Consider the following 24,217-nt stretch of genomic DNA (forward strand, 5'->3'; position numbering starts at 1 on the left):
GAGTTGAGGGCAGGACACCATTGGCTTCTAGTGGACAGGGACCGGGGATGATAAACATCTTGCACTGCTCTTGATAGACTCACACAAGATTTGTCTTGCTCATATTGTCCTGGAAAAAATGTCTGTATTGAGAAATCCTAAAGAGCCTTTAAAGCCAGGCTACGAAGTTTGAATTTTATCCTAAGTACAGTGGGAAGCTATTGGAGAGTTGCAAGCTTTAAAAGACAATCTTTCAAAGATCACTTTGGCTACTGAGTGGAGAGTAAATTGTAAGGGACAAAGGTGAAAGAGGAACATTCAATAGGAAGCTTTTTCAGTGTCCACAACAGAGATGATGGTGGCCTAGACAAGAGGAGTATTGGTGAAGGTTTTGAGAAGTGTTTTTCCTTCAAGAAGAAGGCTGCTAAATAACATATAAAATGCTGTTTCCCATGAAACCTCTATGCTATCTTTTTCTTTTTCCTTGAGAGATTTTTTTCAGTTTCAGAATCCTCTGGTTTCCTCTACATTCATTTAAGAGAATTTTGTGGCATCAAATTACAGAAGACCTTGCTCTTTCAAATGCAAGTCCTTATCCTCTTGCTCTTTAACCTTGCATATCTATCTGCATTTCAAGTTGTTCATTGCTCAGAAAGGTAATCTATTTGATTTGGGTTTGTAAAAAGAGACAAAATTACTTGTGCTTCTTGAATAACAATATGTGATTTTTTTCTCTGAGGGTCAATATGAATTAGCCTACATAAATCATTTTACTAAACCGGTGCCTAATTACATGAACAACTGCGACCAAGTCTACATTTATTCTGTTGAAAGAGTAACATTGAACATCAGAATCTCTTGCAGAGATTCAGGCATTTCAGTACAAATGTTACTTAGGCATTAAAGCCTCACAAATAGTTTCCAGGTGCATTGGCTCCTCCCTGACAAAGGCAACTCAGCTTCCAAGACTTCAGAAAATTCTTACTGTTGTCGTCTCGTCTCTCATCATAGCCAACTCTTCTTTCTGCACCTCCACAGCAAGTGGCCCCCAGACTGACCTCAGTGTGTCTCTGCAAATGCAGAGATTCACAAAGCAGCAATGTGGAAACTTGTCAGTTCACTTGGAGAACAACTCAATTCTCATTTGAGGGGAGGAGCACCCCGTCCCCAGGCTGAGCTGAAGTGGGTGGCAAGAAAAGAGTGGGGAGGAGCTGGCTGCAGGCCATCCCCACACTGGTGAATGGTTCCACTGAGTGGTAGGTGCCTCTGCAATCAGGATGAGGTCTTCCCCAAAAGGTTGTTGTGTCCTGAGAGGAGAGTCGGGGAGTCACCTCAGGAACACTGGAGAATGGACGCTGGGCAGGTGGAACAACACACCACAGCTTCCAACTAAGCTGAGGAAAGCAGGTGCTTGCCAACCCACAGCCTGTCTTCCAGTTTCTGGATGAAACTGGAGAAGAGAGACAGAAAGGAGATAGAGTCAGCCCCCTGCCCCCAAAAAATCCAATGAAATCTTCTTTAATTTAAATCCATCACACAAGCTACATAAGTCAAGATTCCAAGAATTTAAAAAGCAAGTGGTCTTATTTTACTATAAAAAGGAATCTCTGCCTTCATCTCTGGGCCACAGGTATGCCCCTAAGAGAGACAGGCCACTTCATTGTGTAGCCAAAAAAGGAAGGAAACCAGAATTGTATATTCAAAAAAAAAAAAAAAAAGACCAAATGCTTTGCATTAAGATATCCTATCTTAGCTATTAATTAGGTATGCACATTTGAACTAGGTCACCTTCCTGGGCTTCAGAAATAAGGAGCTGAATCAAGTTTTTTCAGACCCTGATGTGCTCTGAGTGGATTTATAAGTTGGCTCAAGCTCTTCAACACTCCCCTAAAGCCTCTTGCAGACCAAACCAAGTCATCCACCTCACCCAACTCCCCTTTCCCAACACTGTATTTCCTTTTTTCTTTGAATATCCCTCTCCCTCCACTAGCTCTTGAGCTCCCTGAAGAGAGGTATTGGTATCATGGCTTTTTCTTTGAATCTCCAGTGTCTGGAGAGTACCAGACACTCATTAGATGTTCAATAAATGTTTATTGTTGAATGAATGGATAATGTGAATATAAAAATAGAGAAGAATGAGCCCAAGCTAATTCAAAGCTCAAGAGCAAGCTTTGCTTAAAACCATATATTCTGCCCATAAGATTCTGGACTCCTTAAAATTAAAAAAAGGAGAGAGAGGAAAGAGGGATTTCAGATATCAAAGCAGTAATTTTCAGACATCACAGTTTCTAATACCCTGTGTCTCCACTGACATGCACCAGTTTCATGGAATTTTAGAAATACTAGAGTTTTACCTAGCTTTTATGGAATGTCTTATATTTATAAAGAGCTAGTACAAAATTGCTGAGTAGACATTTCTAGATTCCTTACTCTCAAACTGCATGCCTATTTAAGCTCTTCCCAGAATAAAGAAAACAACAAATCAAAAAGTTTAAAGCTGCCTTCACCTTTTCTTCATAAGCTTTGATCCTTTAATTTATTTAAAATATGTAACCATCAAGGCCTCATTAGAATTGCTAAAGAACATAGAAAAGGCCATATGGGATCAAACTTCTGGCCTGTCCAGCCAAGTTACCAAAAATGGCAAAGTCTTGCTGGTGTGGTGCTGAGAACAAGGGTGGAAACCCAGAGGGCAGCAAGAGGTGGCAACCCCAAACAAGGTCTGGTTCCAGGAGTATGGATTTGAGGGGACTGAGATAGGGTGCAGTGTCAGAACTTTTGGGTAGTGGCCAAATATTTGATCAGTCTTAGACTAATCAGGGAGCACTGTGCATGAGGGATTCCAGCCTCAGAAAAAGAGTCAAAAAGAAAAAGGAGGCCAGGCACGGTGGGTCACACCTTAATCCCAGCTCTTGGAGAGGCTGAGGTGGGCGGATCACTTGAGATCAGGAGTTCAAGACCAGCTTGGCCAACATGGTGAAACCCCATCTAAAAATACAAAAAATTAGCCGGGTGTGGTGGCGGGTGCCTATAGTCCCAGCTACTCAGGAGGCTGAGGCAGAAGAGTGTGAACCCAGGAGACAGAGGTTGCAGTGAGCCGAGATTGTGCCACGGTACTCCAGCTTGGCAACAGAGTGAGACTCCGTCTCAAAAAAAAAAGAAATGCAGTTGATTGTGCTTCTTCCTGTGCTAAGGCTGAGCAAATGCTGCCACTGGGAGTTATCGCAGGACTGGGACAAGAAGACACTGCCCCCAAAAGTGTGGAATCTCCAATGGTATCCCCTGGGGATTTCTTCAAAATATTGTCCGTGAAGCAAGGAATAACAAATACCTCTAACTTCATCATTGTGATGTGCCATATAAGGCTCGTCCATCCATTCTTCTGAGCTCTGTTTGCAACTCAAGTAGCAAGTGTTAGGAACTCACTTATTTTTATTTTTTCTGCCCACTGTATACAGAAGCAAGTCCTTTGGACTCTTCTTCATGCTGTCCTGGTAGTGAGGGAAGGGACAACCATGAGACCACGGTATAAGTATGGGGTTAATGGCAATAATAAACCTTATTCTGATTCATTTTGGATACACTCTTTTTTTTCTTTTTCTTTCTTTTTTTCTTTTTTTTTTGAGACAGAGTCTCACTCCATCACCCAGGCTGGAGTGCAATGGTCCGATCTCAGCTCACTGCAATCTCCACCTCCCAGGTTCAAGCAATTTTCCTGCCTCAGCCTTCCAAGTAGCTGGGATTATGGGATTACAGGCGCCCGCCACCACGCCTAGCTAATTTTTTTTTTTTTTTTTTTTTTTTTTTGTATTTTTAGTAGAGATGGGGTTTTGCCATGTTGGCCAGCCTGGTCTCAAACTCCTGACCTCAGGTGATCCACACACCTCGGCCTCCCAAAGTGCTGGGATTACGGGTATGAGCCACCATGCCCGGCCTTGGATACACTCTTTAGAGGACTAGTGAATTCAAGTGCATTCCTCCTAAAACTGACTATCTTCTTTCTAACTGCTGTAACTGTAAAAGATGAAGAACAAGCTAATATTCTCCTGCCTTTAGGCTTCAATCAATTCCTTCTGAGCCTTCATCTCTCCTAGGCTGAATGGATTCTTAATCTTTCCCTAAAGGGTAGTTGCTCTAGTGTTTGTCATTTTAGTTGGTTTTTCTGAATCTGGATTAGAAACAGAACATTAAGACATTAAAAATATCCGTACACATTAAGAATATCTCTATGTTTTAAAAAATAAAGAGCCTGCCAAAATCTGGAAACAACACCCATGTTCTCGAGTGGGTGAACAGTACAACAAACTGTGGTACATCCATACCATGGAATACTAGTCAGCAACAAAGAGGAATGAGCTATTGATACTTAACAACAACCTGGATGAATCTCCAGAGAATGACAATCAGTGAAGAAAATAATCCCAAAATGTTACATACTGTATGATTCCATTTATATAATATGCTTGAAATGGCAAAATTACAGAGTTAGAGAACAGATTAATGGTTACTTGAGTTTACACATTTTAAAATTGAATTTCCTTTTATTTCCTGCTCATATACTTAAACTCATTAGTTTGAATCAAGTTGTAAAGAGCTGGAGAACGGATTAGTACTTAGAGAATGGGGGCAGAAGAGAACTGGTGTGACCATGAACGGCAACATAATGGGTCCTTGCTGTGAAGAGAATGTCTTATATCTTGACTGTGTCAATGTCAATACCCTGGTTTGATACTCTACTGTGGTTTTGCAAGATGTTACCATTGGTAGGAAAATGGGTAAAGGGCACAAGGGATTTTTCTCTATATTATTTCTTAAAACTGCATATGAATGCACAGTAATATCAAAATTAAAAGTTTAATTTAAAAAATAACTAGTTAAATGAACATAGATGAACCCCTAACTCACAGTCTCAAAAGAAGAAGCACCCCCCAAATTTTTAAACAGTATATATACTGTACCGTATAGTAAAACTATAAGGAGAAGCAAGGAATTAAGGCGAATTTTAGGACAGTACTAAGAGGGAAGAGGTAGAAAAGGAAATGTCATCAAGGTGAAACACCCAGAAGGCCTCAAAGGTACCAAACAAAATATTCTGACTTAAAGTGGAGAGGTGAGAAATGCAGGCATTCATTTAAACATTATTCTTTAAACTACACCTACATGTTTTTATATTTTGCTTTGTATGTGTATTTAAAAATAAAAAGATAAACTTTAACTCTCCATAAAACATAAAGACCCAGTGTCTGAAAGAAACTGATCAAAAAACTTTAAAATGTTGCCAAAATGAGGTCAATAAGACCTTAGGCAAAAATGTAAAATATAACCCATTAAAACCAGTACAGACAGAATCAATCTCTTTCTCTCTCTCTGTCTGCCTTCGCTGGTAAAAATTTTGCTGACTAGAAAAAATTCTGTAGGAGTGAGGAGCACTAGAACTTATCTATAAATTACATTTCAGAGAAATACTTTTCCCCCTGCCTATCTTGCCTGCCAAAGCAGTACTGATTTAGCACATTTTCCTGTCCAAAGTTGAAAGGTTAAAAATGATGCCTACCTCTCTGGAAGCTGGCGTTCTAATAGCTTGGTGTTCATGGTAGCCATTGGACAGAAGCCTGTTGAACATCAGAAAGTGTTCAATGGGGCCAGGCGTGTTGGCTCACGGCTGTAATCCCAGCACTTTGGGAGGCCGAGGCAGGTGGATCACAAGGTCAGGAGATCAAGACCATCCTGGCTAACACGGCGAAACCTCACCTCTACTAAAAAAAAAAAAAATACAAAAAAATTAGCTGGGCTTGGTGGCAGGCGCCTGTAGTCCCAGCTACTCGGGAGGCTGAGGCAGGAGAATGGTGTGAACCCAGGAGGCGGAGCTTGCAGTGAGCCGAGATTGCGCCACTGCACTCCAGCCTGGGCGACAGAGCGAGACTCCGTCTCAAAAAAAAAAAAAAAAAAAAAAAGAAGAAGAAGAAGAAGAAAGTGTTCAGTGGGACTGCTGTGCAATCCTGTGCCAGGTGAGCAGCTTGTCCTGCCCTCAGCCTGCCTTTCCCTATGTGTATGTCTATAACAGGCCTGTTCATTACGCTCTGTGCACCAGCTCCATATTTCTTATTTACTTCACTGTTTACATGCCTCAAATAGCTCATTTTTCCTGAGCTCTTGCTTAGCCAAGTTCCCTGCATTTGGTTCCTTTGATCTTTCTGCTAAAATCAATATCTTCCTCTAATTATCTTCTGTTCCACTTCTTTGAACCTCTTCCAGTTGCCTCCATTTCTCAAGGAACCGGGTGTTTAATAAAGAATCTGGATAAGACTCAGGCAGAATCAGGTAAATGCCCCTGCCTGCTCCCAGGTAGAGTGTTGCCTCTTCTTTAAGCGGGAGAGATGGTTTACTAAAAATTCCAGAGCCCAGTGTCCTACTATGGCAGATGCCTAGTAATAATCACCAAATGGAGGAAGTAATTGGAATCTCTTTTAAATGTGTTAGGCCATATTCTAACTTGCACTTCATTTGCTTTCCCATTCCACCCTCAGCCCAAGTCTCTTTCTGCTTTCAGGTTTTTCACTGCAGTCTAATAGTTTATTTCATAGCTTATGTCACTGATGCTTTAGTTTACACATTTTAAAATTGAATTTCCTTTAATTCCCTGCTCATGTATCTAACCTTATTAGTTTAATTCATGTTGTAGGATTTTCCTAGTGACCTTGTTTAGTAGATTACTATTATTTAGAAATTATCCTATTTTATCCTCTTCTCCAAATGACTCACAGTCATGTTAATGTTGTCTTATTTTTTATTTCTCTTTATTAGAGAGTAGATTTTGCCTCTATATTTGTTAATTTTTGGTGTTTGTCTAATTAGGCACAGTGCAAGGTTTATCATATCCTATGATTCTGATACAGGTTTGGGCTGAGAAGAATAAAGACCACTGTCTTAAAATGATATAATATCTGAGACTTGGGCTGTGGGGGTAATTACAATGAGCAAATAGGTGAAATAAGATTGCCATGGGGTGATAGTCTCTAGAGTGAGGTTATAGGAACATGGGGTTCATTGTACTATACAATTATGTAAATGCTTGGACTGTTTCCATAATGAAAAATTATTTTTAGAAAAGCAAAAAATATAGAATTATAGATATAAAATTGGCCCTATGAATTCTTCCCTTAAGATTTACAGAAGGGGAATTCCTCCATCCTTCTCTACCTCATCCTATCATTGTCTTGTCATTTATCGGTGGTCCAGCCATTTCTTTTCATTCATTGAGAAGTTTAGCACTTGCTTCTTCTCTTCCTTTCTTTTAAAACTCTAGTTCTCACGTGGGAGAGTACATTGTCCTGATGTGTGGCTTATCTAGTGCTTTATATCCACAACACTAATGATCTGCACTCTCACTCCCTTCCAGTCACCACTACTCCTTGATTAGACCCTAAATCATTTTATAAATGGTGCAGATCTATACTGCTGACTGTCTGGCACTCTGGCTAAGGCCTTTAGGTTATGTTTTGATATAAAATTTAGTTTTTTTCAACATCAGTCAACACACAAAACACATATAATCCAGCGATTTCTGTCTTAAAATCCTTCAGATGTCTTTATCAATTTCAGGTTGAAAGTGAAGTTTAATATTCTTCACATCTACCCTTGTTTTTCCTACCATTTCCAGCCTCTTTCCCTATATCCTGCAATATTCACTCTCTTTCCAGCTATTCTATAGCAAACTGCCTTCACTTGCGGGAGATGGACCATGGTTTCTTACATCTCCAAGCTTTTGACCATACTGTTCCCCCAAATTGGAATATCCTTCTGTCTTTCAGCCTTTGGGGAACTTCAGCAACTTTCGATTATACCTCAAGACCCAATTCAAGTATGATTCCTTTGGGAAGGCTTCTTTGAGCTGTCCACATTGAGTTAAACACCTCTCCAATACCTTTTCCATAGCACTCTTTTACTATGCCCACCCTAATACTTTGAAACCCAACTGTTAACTGTGAGTACTTTTTGTTTCCTTTATGGGCCATGAACTCTTTGACCTCTTTCAGCTCTCTCTCCCCAGATATCCAACCCAGTACCTGGCACATAGTAGATATTTGGATGAAACAGTAACTGCATGAACAGAGAAATGGATAAATGAATACTATGTCATCTCCTTAAAGTAGCACCTCCCTACCAAGGGACTTCTCTAGAAGTCTGGGCCAACAGTCTTGGATCTGAGAATCTCCTCCAGTCTTTTCCTCTAAACTCCTCTCCTTAACCCACCTGATGCATCTGGCTCCAGCTACATAACCCAATCTTCCTTGTCTCTGTGAGTCCTTCCTATTTAATGCTTTATCTAGACAAATGTTTCCCAGAGTGTAGGAGAGGGTAATTTTTAAGTGATACTCAGATAAATGTCTTTTGGCAGACTTGTATTTACATTCATTTATATTTGGGCGAAAACTTAGCACATAAGACCTGTGATTTCATGCAGAATGTTGTTTAGGATGAGACAAATATAGGTAGGGCCAAGGTAATCAACCTTACCCTAACTTCATAAAGCAGGAACGACGTGCCCAAGTATATTCACAGATGTTCCAAGCCCTATTAGTGATCCTGGCTGTCTATGCTTTTCATGGGCATGACCACGGGTTCAGTACTCATGGCCATGAGAAGCATAGACAGCCAGGACCACTAACAGGGCAAGACTCCCATACACTGAATTCCACAGGCATCTGTGTGTTTTATTCAGTGATATGTTGAAATGTCACTCCCTGAAGTTGCAGAATATATATGTGTATACTTAATTATAACACATAAAATAGTCAAATATCTTTTGAGCTTTCCAACCACATCCCCATGCAAGTTCAGATTTTTAATGTAGGTTAATATAAAAATGGACAGATTTGTCCCATTAAAGTGGATCCTCAACTTTGTCTGAAACTATCAAGTAGAATTTCCAACTATTTTGATCATAAAGTTTCATCCTTCTAATAAGAAACATCTTCAGCCATACATTTTATGTCCATTTTATTTGTTCCATTTTTTTGTTTACAATTTTTACCTTTTGTTTTTAAAAGTTTAATAACATCGTTTTTATAGTTTGTCTCATCAAATCTAATATGCCATTTATGTGTAAAGCACATTATTTTATATGCCACTAAGAACAAGAGAAATGTTGCCAATTATAATTGCTAGATGCCATTGATTGTAAGTTCCACCCCAATTTCAGAGATATCAAAATTATTTTTTAAAGTGTGTCTCAAAATTGATGAAACACAGTATATGTGTTTACTGTGTAACATAACTCTTCTATGTTAGCAAGTGATATTTATATTTCATTGATAGTACTAATGTAAAGTTTCCCTTTTGAATAAATTTAATTTAAAAATGAGTTGATTCAAAGAAAAGAATTATATAAGAAGAAGTAGAGATGGAGTATAATATGGCAAAATTATGGAGGTGGTACCAACATGATAATGACTTGGCCTAACTGCCTAGGCCCAGATATTGCCCTTTGGCCCCATGTGCCAGCTCATGCCAACCCCTGCCACTCTCCTTCACTGTGTCCAGGTCCTACCTGGGCTACCAAGCATGGGAGCAACGTTTGGGCAATTATACCAATGCTCAGGATGAAGAATGTGGCTGTAACTCACCAAAGTCATTTTATGAGAGTCAAAAGGAATTCCTAGGTAATAGACTCATTTCAAGTATTGGAATAACCTGGACTTGCCCCTATTTAAATAACAAGATACTCAGAGGTTTCTGTTTTGACCCTGTTCTCCAAGAAGTAAAGAAGGGAAAAAGAGCATTTTAGTCTCTGTTGCTGGATAATCTAGTTACTAAAAATGGGTAACCAAACACTAAACTGTTCAGTGATTATGAAACCAAAGAATGGTCTACTTTATTTTTTACAATAGTTACCAATGAAAATGATTAAGAATAACTTGAAACAAAATGTGTTTTACTGGGAAAGTACAAGAAGCAGCTGGGTACGGTGTCTTTCGCCTATAATCCCAGCACTTTGGGAGGCTGAGGTGGACAGATTGCTTGAACTCAGGAGTTCAAGACCAGCCTTAGCAACATGATAAAACCCCATCTCCATAAAAAAAATACAAAAAGTTAGCCAGGTGTGGTGGTGCACTACTGTAGTCCCAGTTACTGGGGGAGAGGAAATGTATGCAACTGTAGTCCCAGCTACTGGTGGGGTAGCAGGGAGTTGGGGGGACAAGGGCAGATGAGGTGGGAGGATCACCTGAGCCCAAGAAGGTCAAGGCTGCAGTGAGCTGAGCTGGTGCCACTGCACTCAGCCTGGGCAACAGTGAGCAAAGTGAGACCCCCATCTCGAAAGAGAATTTAAAAAAAAAAAAAGAAGAAGCAACAGCAGCTAATTTCCTACTTCCAAAATAAGAAAAGTGAAGAGAGAACCATTTTAGAGGGAGTTGAGGAAAGCTGTGAGGTTTCCATTGGGAAACACCATCTCCTTGGCCATTGCTGTGGATTTGTGTTCATCATGCTCCCAGCTCCCATCTTGCACTAGGTTGCGCTTTAGATTGCTGGGCATTGTGTGCAACATTCCTGGAGAGCCATGCAGAACCCCTTGATTTACTCGGTGCTTATTCTTGAAGGTTATTGTGAATCATTAACCAGAATGCAATAGAGCAGAAGGTCACAAGTCATAGAGGCTCCGCAGCTTGCACATAGCCTGTTTTTGCAAACTTAATTTTGAAGGTTTTAATGTAGGTGTAATTGAAAAGATAAATTGAACACATATGCATATTCTAATAAAGGTATTCTTTGGAGTCAGCAAATATTCACATCCTATTAAGCATCAATGAACGTATTATAGTATAATAAAGTGGAAAGGTCTTAGAAGATTATTTGTAGGCTATTAGTTATTAGTGTAATTTTAAAACATAATCAGTAACAATTAGCAAAATTGATAATATTGGATATACAGTGGTTTCCACTCACTAGTACTAGTAATACTAGCAATAATTCTATATAGTAATATCAGTTGAAAACTAAACCTCTTCTAAGTTCTTTGTTTATCCTTATGGGAGTTCTTGTTTATCAGATCATTGGGGCATCACTTCACTGAAACTATTTCCTTATATTCATAAACAGTATTGACATCATATACTAAATTTAGAAGTTTATTCATAGAGTAGAATAAAGTTATAAGATTACTTCAGTACCCTTTGTCCAAGCAGATGCACTGGTCAAAAAGCCAAATATATATATGTGTGTGTGTGTATATATATATATATATATATATACACACACACACACACACATATACATATACATATATATGCACATATATAATTTATATGTTTACTTTTCAATTTTAATTTTTGTGGGTACATAGTAGGTGTATAGCCAAATATATTTAGAAGGTGGAATCATTAGGACTTGGTGTCTTACATCAGGTCCCCTACAAGCAGAGCCTGAGATAGGGATGTGGGTGCTGATGCTTTATTGAGTGATAAACTTGTGAGAAAGTGAGAGAAGCAGGATAGACAGGGAGGAAATGCCAGGTAGGATGTGGAATCAGATAGTCTATCCTTGGCCTGATGAAAATAGAGGAATAAATTTCACCATAAAGGACACCTGTGCGTCCTTCACAGCTAAACGCTCACAGCAGCTGTGGGTAGGGTCGGGTGTATACAGCAGCCAGGAACAGGGATCTGCTTGAAACACTACCAGCATTAACCACATTTGGTGATGGGGCAGTGGGTGGAGGGAGACAAGGATGGCTCCCAAATTTGTGGTATGAACAACTGAATAGCTTCTTGTATATAACAGCAACACTCCCCTCATAATATCAAAAACCTAAGATTTTAGAAGAAATATTAAAAGACTCTTCATTTTCAAAAAAAAAAAAATCCCCTTAGCTTTTACTTTTCTAGGTTAAAAATAACAACTCTTTGACATAATTGCATGGGATCAATTTCCCATTAAAAACACATAAACTTTTTTTTTAAAGTATTGCTATTTTAGACTTTTTCCATTTAGTCGGCTTCCTGTTGAAAATAGATACAAACTGGTTCTAGTACTCTAATGATCGAAGATTCACCTACAATTCCAATATTATGTTAGCTTTTTATTTAAAAAGTACGTATGCATTGTTGTGCATTCATCCTTTAGTCCAGGGGTCAGCATACTGTGGCCAGTGGGCCAAATCTATCCTGTCATTTACTCTTTATGGCCTGAGAGCTACAAGTTTTTACATTTTTAAAAGGTTGCTTTAAAAAAACAAAAAAGAATATGCAACAGAGACCATATGACTCACAAAGCCAAAAATATTTACTATCTAATCCCTTACAGAAAAAGTTTGCCAACCTGTCCTTCAGTCTGTTATGACCCCATAGTGTGCTGATGCAGTCTATATTTGGAAAGAAAATCTGATATTCAAAAACTTCAAATTAGTGGATGATTTATGGAACTATAAAATTATTGTTTTATAAAGGGATTCATCACAGAATTTATAGAAATTAATTCCAGCTCTTCTGAACAATTATTTCTTTTTTTTTTTTTTGAGATGGAGTCTCACCTTGTCACGCAGGCTGGAGTGCAGTGGCAGGATCTCGGCTCACTGCAAGCTCTGCCTCCCAGGTTCACGCCATTCTCCTGCCTCAGCCTCCAGAGTAGCTGGGACGACAGGTGCCCGCCAACATGCCCAGCTAATTTTTTTGTATTTTTTAGTAGAGATGGGGTTTCACAGTGTTAGCCAGGATGGTCTCAATCTCCTAACCTCATGATCTGCCTGCCTTGGCCTCCCAGGAAGTGCTGGGATTACAGGTGTGAGACACCACACCCAGCCTCAAATCTCACATTGAATTGTAATTCCCAATGTTGGAGGTGAGCCCTAGTGGGAGGTGATTGAATCATAGGGGTGGATACTTCATAGATACTTCATGCGTGGTTTAGCATCATCCCCTCAGGGCTATTCTCGTGACAGTGAGTGAGCTGTCACAAGATCTGGTTATTCAAAAGTGTGTAGCACCCTCCCCCACCCACCCACAACCCAGGCCCAGCTCTATTTCTTCCTCCTGCTTTGGCCATGTAAAATGTTCCTGTTTCCCCTTCACCTTCTGTCATGATTGTAAGTTTCCTGAGGCCTCCCCTTCTGTACAACCTACAGAACTGTGAGCCAAATAAACCTCTTTTCTTTATAGTGGTGCAAGAACAGACTAAAACACCACCAATCTTGTGATTATTGCAAAGAAACTAAAAAAATACAAATAGATACAAAGGTAAGAAATCATTTGCAATCTTACCATCCATAGTTAACGTCTGTTAACATTCCACTACATTTTTTTTCTAGGCATATAACCGTTTAATTTATTTAATGTGATCATGTTGTATGTATAATATTATACCCTCTTTTATTCACTGTATTAGTCTGTTCTTGTATTGCTATAAAGAAATACCGAAGACTGGGTAATTTATAAGAAAAGAGGTTTAATTGGCTCACAGTCCTGCAGGCTGTACAGAAGCATGATAGCATCTGCTTCTGGGGAGGCTTCAGGGAGCTTTTACTTATGACAGAAGGTAAAGTGAGAGTGAGGTGTCTCGCATGGTGGAAGCAGGAGCAAGAGGGAGCGGGGTGGGGGAAGTGCTGCACACCTTTAAACAACCAGCTCTCTCGAGAACTCACTATTACGAGAACAGCACCAAGGGGATGGTGCTAATCCATTCCTGAGATATCCACCCCCATGATCCAACCACCTCTCAGCAGGCCTCACCTCCAAAGCTGGAGACTATAATTCAACATGAGATTTGGTAGGGATGCAGATCCAAACCATATCATTTCACTTAATGTTATAATTTTCAAAAGCATCTTATTTGACTTCATTTATTCCCCAGAATTAATGTGTCACAATGTATGTAAACACCTATTTTTTGACATTTGAGGTTGAAGCTAATTTTTCACTACAGTAAATGCTACAATGAGCCTCTTCGTGCATAAATCTAGATCCTCATTTCTGTGTCCCTAGGCTAGATTATTAGAAGAGTAACTATTGGCCCTTCCCTGCTTCTGCTCCTCATCTTCCTTACAAACTCATGCTTCTTCTCCTAGTTCTATAAGTGCTAGAGTCCGTTAGGACTAGAAACTTGGCCTTCTTTTCTCACTCCATATTTGTCTCAAGATCATGTCACCTAAAACCAAGCTTTCAAATACCATCCATATGCTATGATTCCCATCTTTATATCTTCAGCCCCAGATCTCTCTGCTAAGCTCCAAACTTACATAGCTAAATATCTACTTGTCATCTCCACTTGTATGTCTTATAACATCTTAGATATAGAACGTCCAAAAAGGATTCACTGTCTTTCCTGTTTTTTCTCCCCTACCAAAACCTTCTCCTCCTACTGCCCATTTCAGTAAAGTGACACCATCTTTCCACCAAGTTGCTTATGATACAAAATTGGAACCCATCAGTGACATTTCTCTCCCTCACCACCCCCATCTATTTAGTCACTAGATCCTGTTGATTCTACTTCCTAAATATCTTTAGTATTTCTATTTCTCTCTGTCTTCCCAATCTTCATTGAATCTACCATCATCTCCTTCCTGGACTGCTGTATGTATTTCCTAATTAGTCTCTGCACCCAGCCTTGTCCTGACCTATTCATTTCTCAGTTCTCCACCATGCAGAAAGTTTCAAAAATACCAATCTGCTTTCACAACCCTTGATGGCTGTTAGGATAAAGATCTTAGTTGCAACCCCTCCTCACTCTCCACCATCAGCTTACCACTGTTTCTTACTCCAGCTTAGTGATTCCTTCCCGTTACTCCTATGTGTTAAGCTTCTTCCATCCTCAAAACCTTTATTCAAGCCTTTATTCAAGACTTTATTCACCTTTCCCTCCCTCTTCAGCTGCTCAACCCATTTCCTGATACCTCCCCCAGTGCATGCACTAACCACATGCTCTCTTAGCATCATTTGAGTCTACTTTTTGGGTACTTATTGCAAACTGTAATTTAAATTGTTGTGTATTTTTTCCCTGGAATGTCTATTCCTCCACTAGACTTAAATCCCACTTGGAGAAAATAGCATTTGTCTCTCTTACCACTTTATCCCTCAGTGCCTGACACGTAGTAGCTGTTCAATAAGTATGTGTTGAATTAATAACAGGTTATGGGGTATAAACTTCATAAAGATGTTTAAAACATGTTATCAAATATCATTCCAGAAAGTTTGTATCAGTCAATTTATAAATCTATCAGCGGTATATGAGAGTTCCTTTGATCACACCTATTCTGACACCTGGTATTAGAGTTTTAAATAATTTTTAAATACTCTGGTAGGCAAAATGTTACCTCATTGTTATTGAAATTTTTCTTGATTATTAGTGAATTTCAAAATTTTTCACATATTGATAGCCTTTCCTATATTGTCTATGATTTTAAAATTCATGACATACTGCTCTTATTGAACCGTTCTGTTGGGATATTTTGGAAGTTTATTTAATTATCTTTATACTTACAAAACAATGCCAAATCTACTTAGTTTCATCTGAAGGCTTGCACAAATTTGAATAAATGAACTTGCTCCTAAAAGTTTGTGTTTAGTCACTGATTCCCCCTGACTTTGGATGGCTCTAAGACTCCTCATGTAAACTAGGACACTTTTGAGAGTGAAGGAGGGTGCCATTAATAATTATGCCAGGACAACAAGTATAAAGCAGGACCATCCTGCCCAAGCCAAGATGTACAGTCTCCCTGACTCTTTCTTGTTCATGTAGACTTGGAACTCTGGAAATCTGGAGCTAAGAGCTGGGGTCCAAGTGGTGATCTAGGGATGAATTGAGGATGAAACCTGCTTTTCATTCCGATTTTTAATTTGGATGCTGTATTAGTCCGTTTTCACACTGCTGACAAAGACATACCGGAGATGAGCAATTTACAAAAGAAAGAGGCTGGCTGGGTGCAGTGGCTCACGCCTGTAATCCCAGCACTTTGGGAGGCCAAGGTGGGTGGATCACAAGGTCAGGAGATCGAGACCATCCTGGCTAACACAGTGAAACCCCGTCTCTACTAAAAATACAAAAAATTAGCCGGGCGTGGTGGCAGGCGCCTGTAGTCCCAGCTACTCGGGAGGCTGAGGCAGGAGAACGGCAAGAACCTGGGAGGCGGAGCTTGCAGTGAGCCGATATCACGCCACTGGACTCCAGCCTGGGCAACAGAGCGAGACTCCCTCTCAAAAAAAAAAAAAAAAAAAAAAGAAAGAAAGAAAGAGGTTTATTGGACTTACAGTTCCACATGGCTGGGGATACCTTGCAATCATGGCAGCAGGGAAGGAGGAGCAAGTCACATCTTATGTGGATGGCAGCAGGCAAAAAGAGAGCTTGTGCAGAGAAACTCCTGTTTTTGAAACCATCAGATCTTGTGAGACCCATTCACTATCATGAGAACAGCATGGGAAAGACCTGCCCCCATGATTCAATCACCTCCCACTGGGTACCTCCCACAACACATGGGAATTATGGAAGCTACAAGATGAGACTTGGGTGGGGACACAGAACCAAACAATATCATTCTGCCCCTGGCCCCTCCCAAATCTTGTATCTTCACATTTGAAAACGAATCATGCCTTCCCAACAGTCCCCCAAAGTCTCAACTCATTTCAGCATTAACTCATAAGTCCACAGTCCAAGTCTCATCTGAGATAAGGCAAGTCCCTTCCACCTATGAGCCTGTAAAATCAAAAGCAAGTTAGTTACTTCCTAAATACAATGGGGGTACAGGCATTGGGTAAATAAAGCCATTCCAAATGGGACACATTGGCCAAAACAAAGGGTCTACAGGCCCCATTCAAGTCTGAAATCTAGCAGGGAAGTCAAATCTTAAAGCTCCAAAATTATTTCCTTTGACTCTATCTCTCCTATCCAGGTCACACTGATGCAAGAGGTGGGTTCCCATGGTCCTGGGCAGCTCTGCTTCTGTGGCTTTGCAGGATGCAGCCTCCCTCCCGGCTGCTTTCACGGGCTGTTGTTGAGTGTCTGTGGCTTTTCCAGGTGCACAGTGCAAGCTGTTGGTGGATCTACCATTCTGGGGTCTGGAAGATGGTGGTCCTCTTCTCACAGCTCTACTAGACAGTACCTCAGTAGGGGCTCTGCGTGGAGGCTCTGACCCCACATTTCCCTTCCACACTGCCATAGCAGAGATTCTCCATGAGGGCCCCACCCTTGCAGCAAACTTCTGCCTGGGCATCTAGGTGTTTCCATACATCTTTCAAAATCTAAGTGGAGGTTCCCAAACCCCAGTTCTTGACTTCTATGCACTCACAGGCTCAACACCACGTGGAAGCTGCCAAGGTTTGGGGCTCGCACCCTCTGAAGACACAGCCTGAGCTCTATGTTGGCCCTTTTCAGACATGGCTGGAGCGGCTGGGACATAGGGCACCAAGTCTCTAGGCTGCACAAAGCACAGGGACCCTGGGCCTGGCCCACGGCCCACAAAACCACTTTTACCCCCTAGGCTTGCAGGTCTATGACATGCCCTAGAGACATTTTCCCCATTGTCTTGGGGATTAACATTCAGCTCCATGTTACTTATGCAAATTTCTGCAGCCAGCTTGAATTTCTCCTCAGAAAATGGGTTTTTCCTTTTCTACTGCATTGTCAGGCTACAAATTTTCCAAACTTTTATGGTCTGTTTCCCTTTTAAAACGTAATGCTTTTAACAGCACCTAAGTCACCTCTGGAATGCTTGGCTGCTTAACATTTCTTCTGCCAGATACCCTAGATCATCTCTCTCAAGTTCAAAGTTCCACAGATCTCTAGGGCAGGGGCAAAATGCCACCAGTCTTTTTGCTAAAACAACAAGAGTCACCTTTGCTCCAGTTCCCAACAAGTTCCTCATCTCCATCTGAGACCACTTCAGTCAGCCTGACTTAATGTCCATATCACTATCAGCATTTTTGGCAAAGCCATTCAATAAGTCTCTAGGAAGTTCCAAACTTTTCCACGTTTTCCTGTCTTCTTCTGAGCCCTCCAAACTGTTCTAACCTCTGCCTGTTCCCTAGTTCCAAAGTCGCTTCCACATTTTCTGGTATCTTTTCAGCAGCATCCCACTCTACTGGTACAAATTTACTGTATTAGTCTGTTTTCATGCTGGTGATAAAGACATACCCAAGACTGGGCAATTTACAAAAGAAAGAGGTTTATTGGACCTATAGTTCCATACGGCTGGGGAGGCCTCACAATCATGGTGGAAGGTGAGGAGATGCAAGTCACATATTGTGTGGATGCCAGCAGGCAAAAAGAGACCTTGTGCAGAGAAACTCCCATTTTTAAAACCATCAGATCTCATGAGACCTATTCACTATCACCAGAACAGCACAGAAAAGAGCTTCCCCCATGATTCAATCATCTCCCATCAGGTCCCTCCCACAACACATGGGACTTATGGGATCTACAAGATGAGACTTGGGTGGGGACACAGAGCTAAACCATATCAGATGCCTTTGTGCTGTGTGGTTTAGTGACTTAATGACTCAGACCTGGAACTCCCTGTCACCCCTGGTAACCCCTTCACTCATTTACCTCACCCGCCTGGCCCCTGGAGGCACCTAAGTTACAGCCCATGAAATTCTGGCAGTTTCTAAGGCTCAGACAATTTCATACAACTCTGCTTTCGTGAGGAAGCCAGTGGCCCAGAGAGCTAGCTGCAGGGATGGTCTTGCCCATAAACACAGAGCTAGTCAGAGGCAGAGCCAAGTATCCTGAAGAGTTCTCCTCTGTCCCACCAAGCTACCTCCACGCCTCCTGCTGTGTGGCACTGACAATGCTATTTTCTGACGTTATAAGGTTTCCAGAATTATGTCAAGACATGACCAAAACAGTTTTAAATTCCTAGAGTATCTTGTGAAAATGTTCCTCTTTGATAAGCTAAACACTTTAAAGTAGAAGGCATGCGGTTTTGGAGACATTTCATCTTATATTAGAGTCATGTATACATGAGCTTCCATGCCTATGACTTATAATGCTTCCCTGACCCTTGCAGTTGTCTGCAAACTTCCCCACCTTTTTCTAAACGCCCTTTTGTTCAATTTATTCTCTTCAATGAAGCTCAAAAAGTAAGTTCAGAGTTACTTACAGACTTACATTTTTTTTGTTTCCAAGACAGAGTCTTGCTCTGTCACCCAGGCTGGAATGCAGTGGCGCAATCTCGGCTCACTGCAAACTCCACCTGCCGGGTTCAAGCAATTCTCCTGCCTCAGCCTCCCAAGTAGCTGGGATTATAGGTGCCCACCACCATGCCTGGCTAATTTTTGTATTTTTAGTAGAGGCAGTGTTTCGCTATGTTGGCCAGGCTGGTCTCGAACTCCTGACCTCGTGATCCACCCGCCTCAGCCTCCCAAAGTGCTGGGATTACAGGCGTGAGCCACCACACATGGCCCAGACTTGCATTTTTGAGAATTGCTAGCAACTTAAGGAAAGTAGAATATAGTGGCAGAACCCTTCTGGAAAAAGAAAAAACAAGACTTTAGTTGAATTTTTGTCATTGCCATCTAATCTGAGGAATGACTTTATTTTAAAAAGAACAGCAGGCTGCCTCTTCCAATCCTGTCAAGAGAGCACATTTCCTACCAATGGAATTCTTGCAGAGATTCTGTGTACTGTTGTGCAGATTGTACACTGCACAACTCCAGAGGGCACCATTCAGATTGCCATATATGTGAATGGTGCCAAATGGTCCCTCCTGGAGGAGACCTGTTGTATAGTTCACAATCCTGGCACTATACAGGGCACAATCTGTGCAACCACATGCTGAGGTCCTGACTGACACCCTCTGTGTGACTTTTCTCTGATAAAGACACCATCCCTCTGCTGCAGCTAGGGTTGCTTCATTTGCCAATCTACAGATCATTCAGGATAATCTTCATTTCAAACATACATTCACCTACTTTCTGTAAGCACTGTAGTGTTTGTCAAGCCAGGTGTCCTGGTTTCAAGTTTGGAAAATAGGTTGTTGGATATATCTTTTAAGTGCCATTTTGCCTATATTTTGCCATTTCATTTTTTTAATTGAGGAAAATGTAGAAAACAAATATAATCTCGTGGTTTGCTAGAAAATAAAAACATTTAATATGTTAATTTTTTAAAGGAAATATTTTCATTAAAATATAGCTCTGTAAGTGAAATTGAGAAGAAAATAATTTTAGGTGTACATAGAATCCATCTCCAAAGTATCTACACGTATAGACTAGTAAGTTAAGATTAACCCATTGGCTCTACAGAAATAAAAGAGAGCTACCATGCATCCAAGAAGGCCAACCTGTCTAATAGAGATAGATCTGTATTTTTAATTAGTGGAGGAACCAACTTTGTATCACCCAACAAGGAAGGTGATGAAAAGATTCGGAGACATTTTTATACTATATTTCTCATTGTTTCTAGAATGAAATCCATAGTCTTCAAGCTGGAAGCAGCTTTTTAGTTCACTCATTATTTATTCATTTAATTAATTGTTACTATTTGCCAAACACTGTGATCATGTGTCTGGGCTCCTTCATGAGGAATCTGTGGTCGTAAAGTTGGTTAGAGATAGGGCCAGAAACAAACCCCAGATGTTCTGTATCCAGGACCCTTTACCCCACAGGGCTGTTAAATATCTCCATGTAGTTATATTCAGGTGATTAAATAGGAGAACATCTGTGTATTGCATGTGACCTGCATGTAATTCATGTAATAAAGATGAAATACAAACCCTTTGACAGCCATTTCTTTATTACTCTAAATGCCACGACTTAAGGTTCAGCATCAGGGCTAATAATATAAGAATTAGTTTGGAAATTCTGCAAATAAATATTTTCCTGTCTATTCATACTCTTTGATTCAAATATTTCAATCGTGTCCTTTCTCAAATGTTGCCTTTACAGATTAAAATCCTATAAATAGCACTGACCCCTGAGGAACATGATCTTCTTACCCCTATCTTTAAGTATTAATCTAGACAGTTTCCTACTGATGACAAAATAAATACCCCAGTCTCATGGTGGCTTTCTTTTTAAAGGATTTGTTTTGCAGGGGGGTGGGGGGGATATACAGCACATAGTTCATAACAATGTGAAATTGCATTTTTGGAAGTATCTATACTCTTCCTTTATACAATTAAATCTCCCTACTTGCTAAATATTGCTAGACTTGGTGGTTAAGGAGGTTGAGTACATGTGAGCAAAGGGGAACAGCTGTTCTTGCCAGATGCCTTCTTCACTGCACAGACATAAATACTGCCCAAGGAGCCTCTGCAGGGCAGACTGAGATCTAGTTTGAAGTAGCTGCAAGGAGACCCTTTCTGACATTTTTGCTTGGTAAATTCATTCACATGCACCTTGACCAAAGGATACTGAGCTGAGTGACTAGGACAAGAATTCTGAATGCAGGATTTGAACTCAGGTTCAAATCCTGGCTCTGCCATCTACCTTACCAGCTTTTTGACACTCGGCAAGTTACTTAACCTCACTGTCTTCAGCCTCCTCATCTGTAAGTGGGGATAATAGTAGTTTCTTCATAGGATCGAGGATTATATTAATTAGATATTATTGTTAATAATTCCAGCAACAAATACCTATTAAGCTCCTATTCCATTCCAGTTACCATGAATGAGGGAAATTGTCCCCCACTTCATGGAATTTAGAGTATTTTTTTCACACTAGAAGCCCTGACCCATCTAAGGGTTGGGAAGTCAATGCAGTAAGGTGTGACCAGATTTAGTTTTACATGAATTCGAATATGATTTTACAAAATAAGAGTTTTATGAAACTTTCTTTCCCTTGCATATATTTTTATATGAATGTTTGGCCTATGTCTTGATATAAAAGTATTTCTTATGAGTCTAGTAGAGAAGATTAGCAATTAAACAGCAACCTCAATACAGTGCATAAGATAAATGCAGTGAGTGTCACGGGCACGTGCGAATGTCACCTGACCCAGTAAGGGCAGGTACAGAGAATCAGGCAAGCCTTCCCTGAAGAAGTAACATTTAAGCTGAGACTTGAAGGATGAGTAAAGATTTACCAAAAGAAGTGGGGTGGAGGAGGAGAAATAGTTCCTTTAAGAGCAGTGAGTAGACCTGGGTGGGTAGGGGAGTAGTTAATGAAGCAAGGGAGAAACTTGTTCAGATTTGCATTTTAGTAAGGCCACTCTGGCTGCATGAAGAGAATGGGCAGGAATCAGTTGGGAAACTATTTAGTAATTTCAGGACACAGCGGCCTAGACTGGGGTGGGGGCAGTGTGTATTTGAGAGGGACCTTGTACTTACGTAGAATTGACAGGACTTGTTGACTGATGGGGAAAGGTGCTGGAGCCAGTGCACAAAGGTGCTTATCCCACACCTCTGATGTCTAATTTACAAAGGTTTCAAGAGACAAATCTAAGTCTGAAAGCTCCAAGCTCCTAACTTGAAAAAATGTCCCTGTAAACAGGAAGACAGAATCTTTCAATCACTTTGCAAATCATCTCCCTATCCTGCTGGACATATCTGCAGGCTGTTGCTGGGCCTAGGAGTTGGCAGGGCTTCCTGTTCCAAAGTGGGAGGGTTCCTGGCAGGAGATGGAAGGCTGGAAACAGGAAGGAAACTGGGCTAGCCAGGCACCTTGCATGAAGAGAAAAGAAGGGAAACCTGGTACTTTCCCATCTGATCCAGAAATTATCTGGTCGGAAAATAATTTAAAAGTACAGGTAATTCAAAGATGTTTATATTTGGCTTTGAAATGCCATGCATTTTTGGCACTAGACTTACTTTGCCAAACATTTTTCTTAGGCCTTATTTTGCATTCCCTGAACATGGACCATCTGGGCAACAGGGGGATGAGCCCAGAGCTCAGAGGGAGTCTGGGTGGGTGGCTGAGGAGGTCCTAATGTTCAAAACTTGGAATGAAACCACAACTCTCTCTCACCACCCCAGGTGATCAGTACTTATCTGTCTACCTGTGTCCTGCCACAGAGCAGGGAGCTTTTTGTGATCTAAGCCATGCCATGTCATATGGTGAACTGAAAAACAGCTATCTAATTCCCAGCACACCAAATGTTTCCTACTTACATCTTCCTACTCACAGGGCCACCTCCACCCCGCTGGAGTGGCAGGCAGGGCTCCACAGCAATCTCAAAATCAAACCGTATTTGGAGCACAAGACAGGCTGTTTACAGATGTTACCATAAAAGACAATTTAAATAATCATCAGTACCGTTTTACAAAAGAGCTGGCCAGACCGGAAGGCCCCTTTTCCAGTTATTCCTAAGATTGCTGCTTCCAGAGGAGTTGAAAGGTTAGATTACCTTCCCTGGCTCAGGTCTACCTAGCACAGGAGAGTCGTGCCTCACAGAAATCACTTCAAAAAGGATCTCAGCACCACATCCCACTAGGGCTTAGAAGAATCCTCAGGGTGGCAGCCACTCCCTACTTAGGAATCCCATGCATTCCCCTGTTCTTCCATCTGGACTGTGCCACGCCAGGGAATTCATTTGGTCCAAGCTAGAATTCACTGGGAATAATTAGTAACAGGCCCAAATCTGGAAGTTCAGAGAAATTGGTTCTCTCCGATTTGTTATAAAATTAAGTAATATTTTTCACAATCACCACAGAGAAAAGGGCATTTCCTAGTTTCCCAGTTCTTACAGGTCAGAATGGTTGGTTCACAGGAAATCCTTAGTAGGCGCTCTGTGATGCATCTATGTTTTTCCAAGTGTTGGTATTTTTCATTTAATAGAACCTTCTTCCAAAGGAGATTAGCTGCCAGACCCAGGCAGCCCGTACGTTTTTGAAAACGCCAGCATAGGTTTGACTCAGGTACCTGAAATATCTAAGGAAGCAAAGGCAGCGGATGTGCCAGGGGCACCCTCACCTGATATCTACCTTTTCCCCTCCTTTAAGGTCCCCTTGATTGGAGGTGGCGGAAAGAGTCTCTGGTGGCTCGCCCAACCCTTTAGAACATTCGCCCCCACCCGCTTCCCTTGTCTCCTTGCCAGGCAGGAGTCCTTTCTCGCACTTACCCTCCATTCCCCTTACACACACCTCGCTGAGGTCATCCTCAGCGTGCAGCCCGGAGGGGAAGGGAAACGTGAGCTAAAGCAACAGGTTCCACCCACAGCCTGAACTTGGAAGGGGATGCGGCGGCGGCAAGGCGGCTGGAGCTGCGCGGTGGAGGGAGAGGAAGCGGCGAGGAGGAAGGTGGAAGGGAAATGATGGTGCATGACCACCGAGCACACGTCACTCGGGCTCCCACATGGGCTTGTGTGAGTGTGTGAGGGG

At 41.2% G+C, this 24,217-nt stretch overlaps 1 protein-coding gene and 1 long non-coding RNA gene across 13 annotated transcripts in view; one reads left to right on the forward strand and one right to left on the reverse strand.

Annotated features, from left to right (window-relative positions):
* Positions 1 to 24,217, forward strand: part of SCHIP1 (schwannomin interacting protein 1) — an 819,796-nt gene that overhangs the window by 662,433 nt on the left and 133,146 nt on the right. For 2 of the 12 annotated variants that reach the window (XM_019024463.4, XM_063704332.1), the window contains exon 1: positions 24,073 to 24,201. The exons of 9 other annotated variants lie outside the window; for them this stretch is intronic. In XM_019024463.4, coding sequence (XP_018880008.3) covers positions 24,148 to 24,201 — 54 coding nt within the window. In that variant the 5' untranslated portion in view covers positions 24,073 to 24,147. Of the gene's footprint in view, positions 1 to 24,072; positions 24,202 to 24,217 lie in introns of those variants that run through there. One more of the 12 variants, XM_063704336.1, reaches the window with a different exon arrangement.
* LOC134758111 (uncharacterized) lies at positions 769 to 24,191 on the reverse strand. The gene is made up of 3 exons (XR_010132991.1): positions 23,959 to 24,191; positions 3,311 to 3,470; positions 769 to 1,429 (listed from the first exon to the last, which is right to left on the reverse strand). It is a non-coding gene; the product is annotated as an uncharacterized lncRNA (long non-coding RNA).

The sequence above is a fragment of the Gorilla gorilla genome, chromosome 2 (genome assembly GCF_029281585.2).
Source record: "Gorilla gorilla gorilla isolate KB3781 chromosome 2, NHGRI_mGorGor1-v2.1_pri, whole genome shotgun sequence".
Taxonomy (NCBI): Eukaryota; Metazoa; Chordata; class Mammalia; order Primates; family Hominidae; genus Gorilla; species Gorilla gorilla.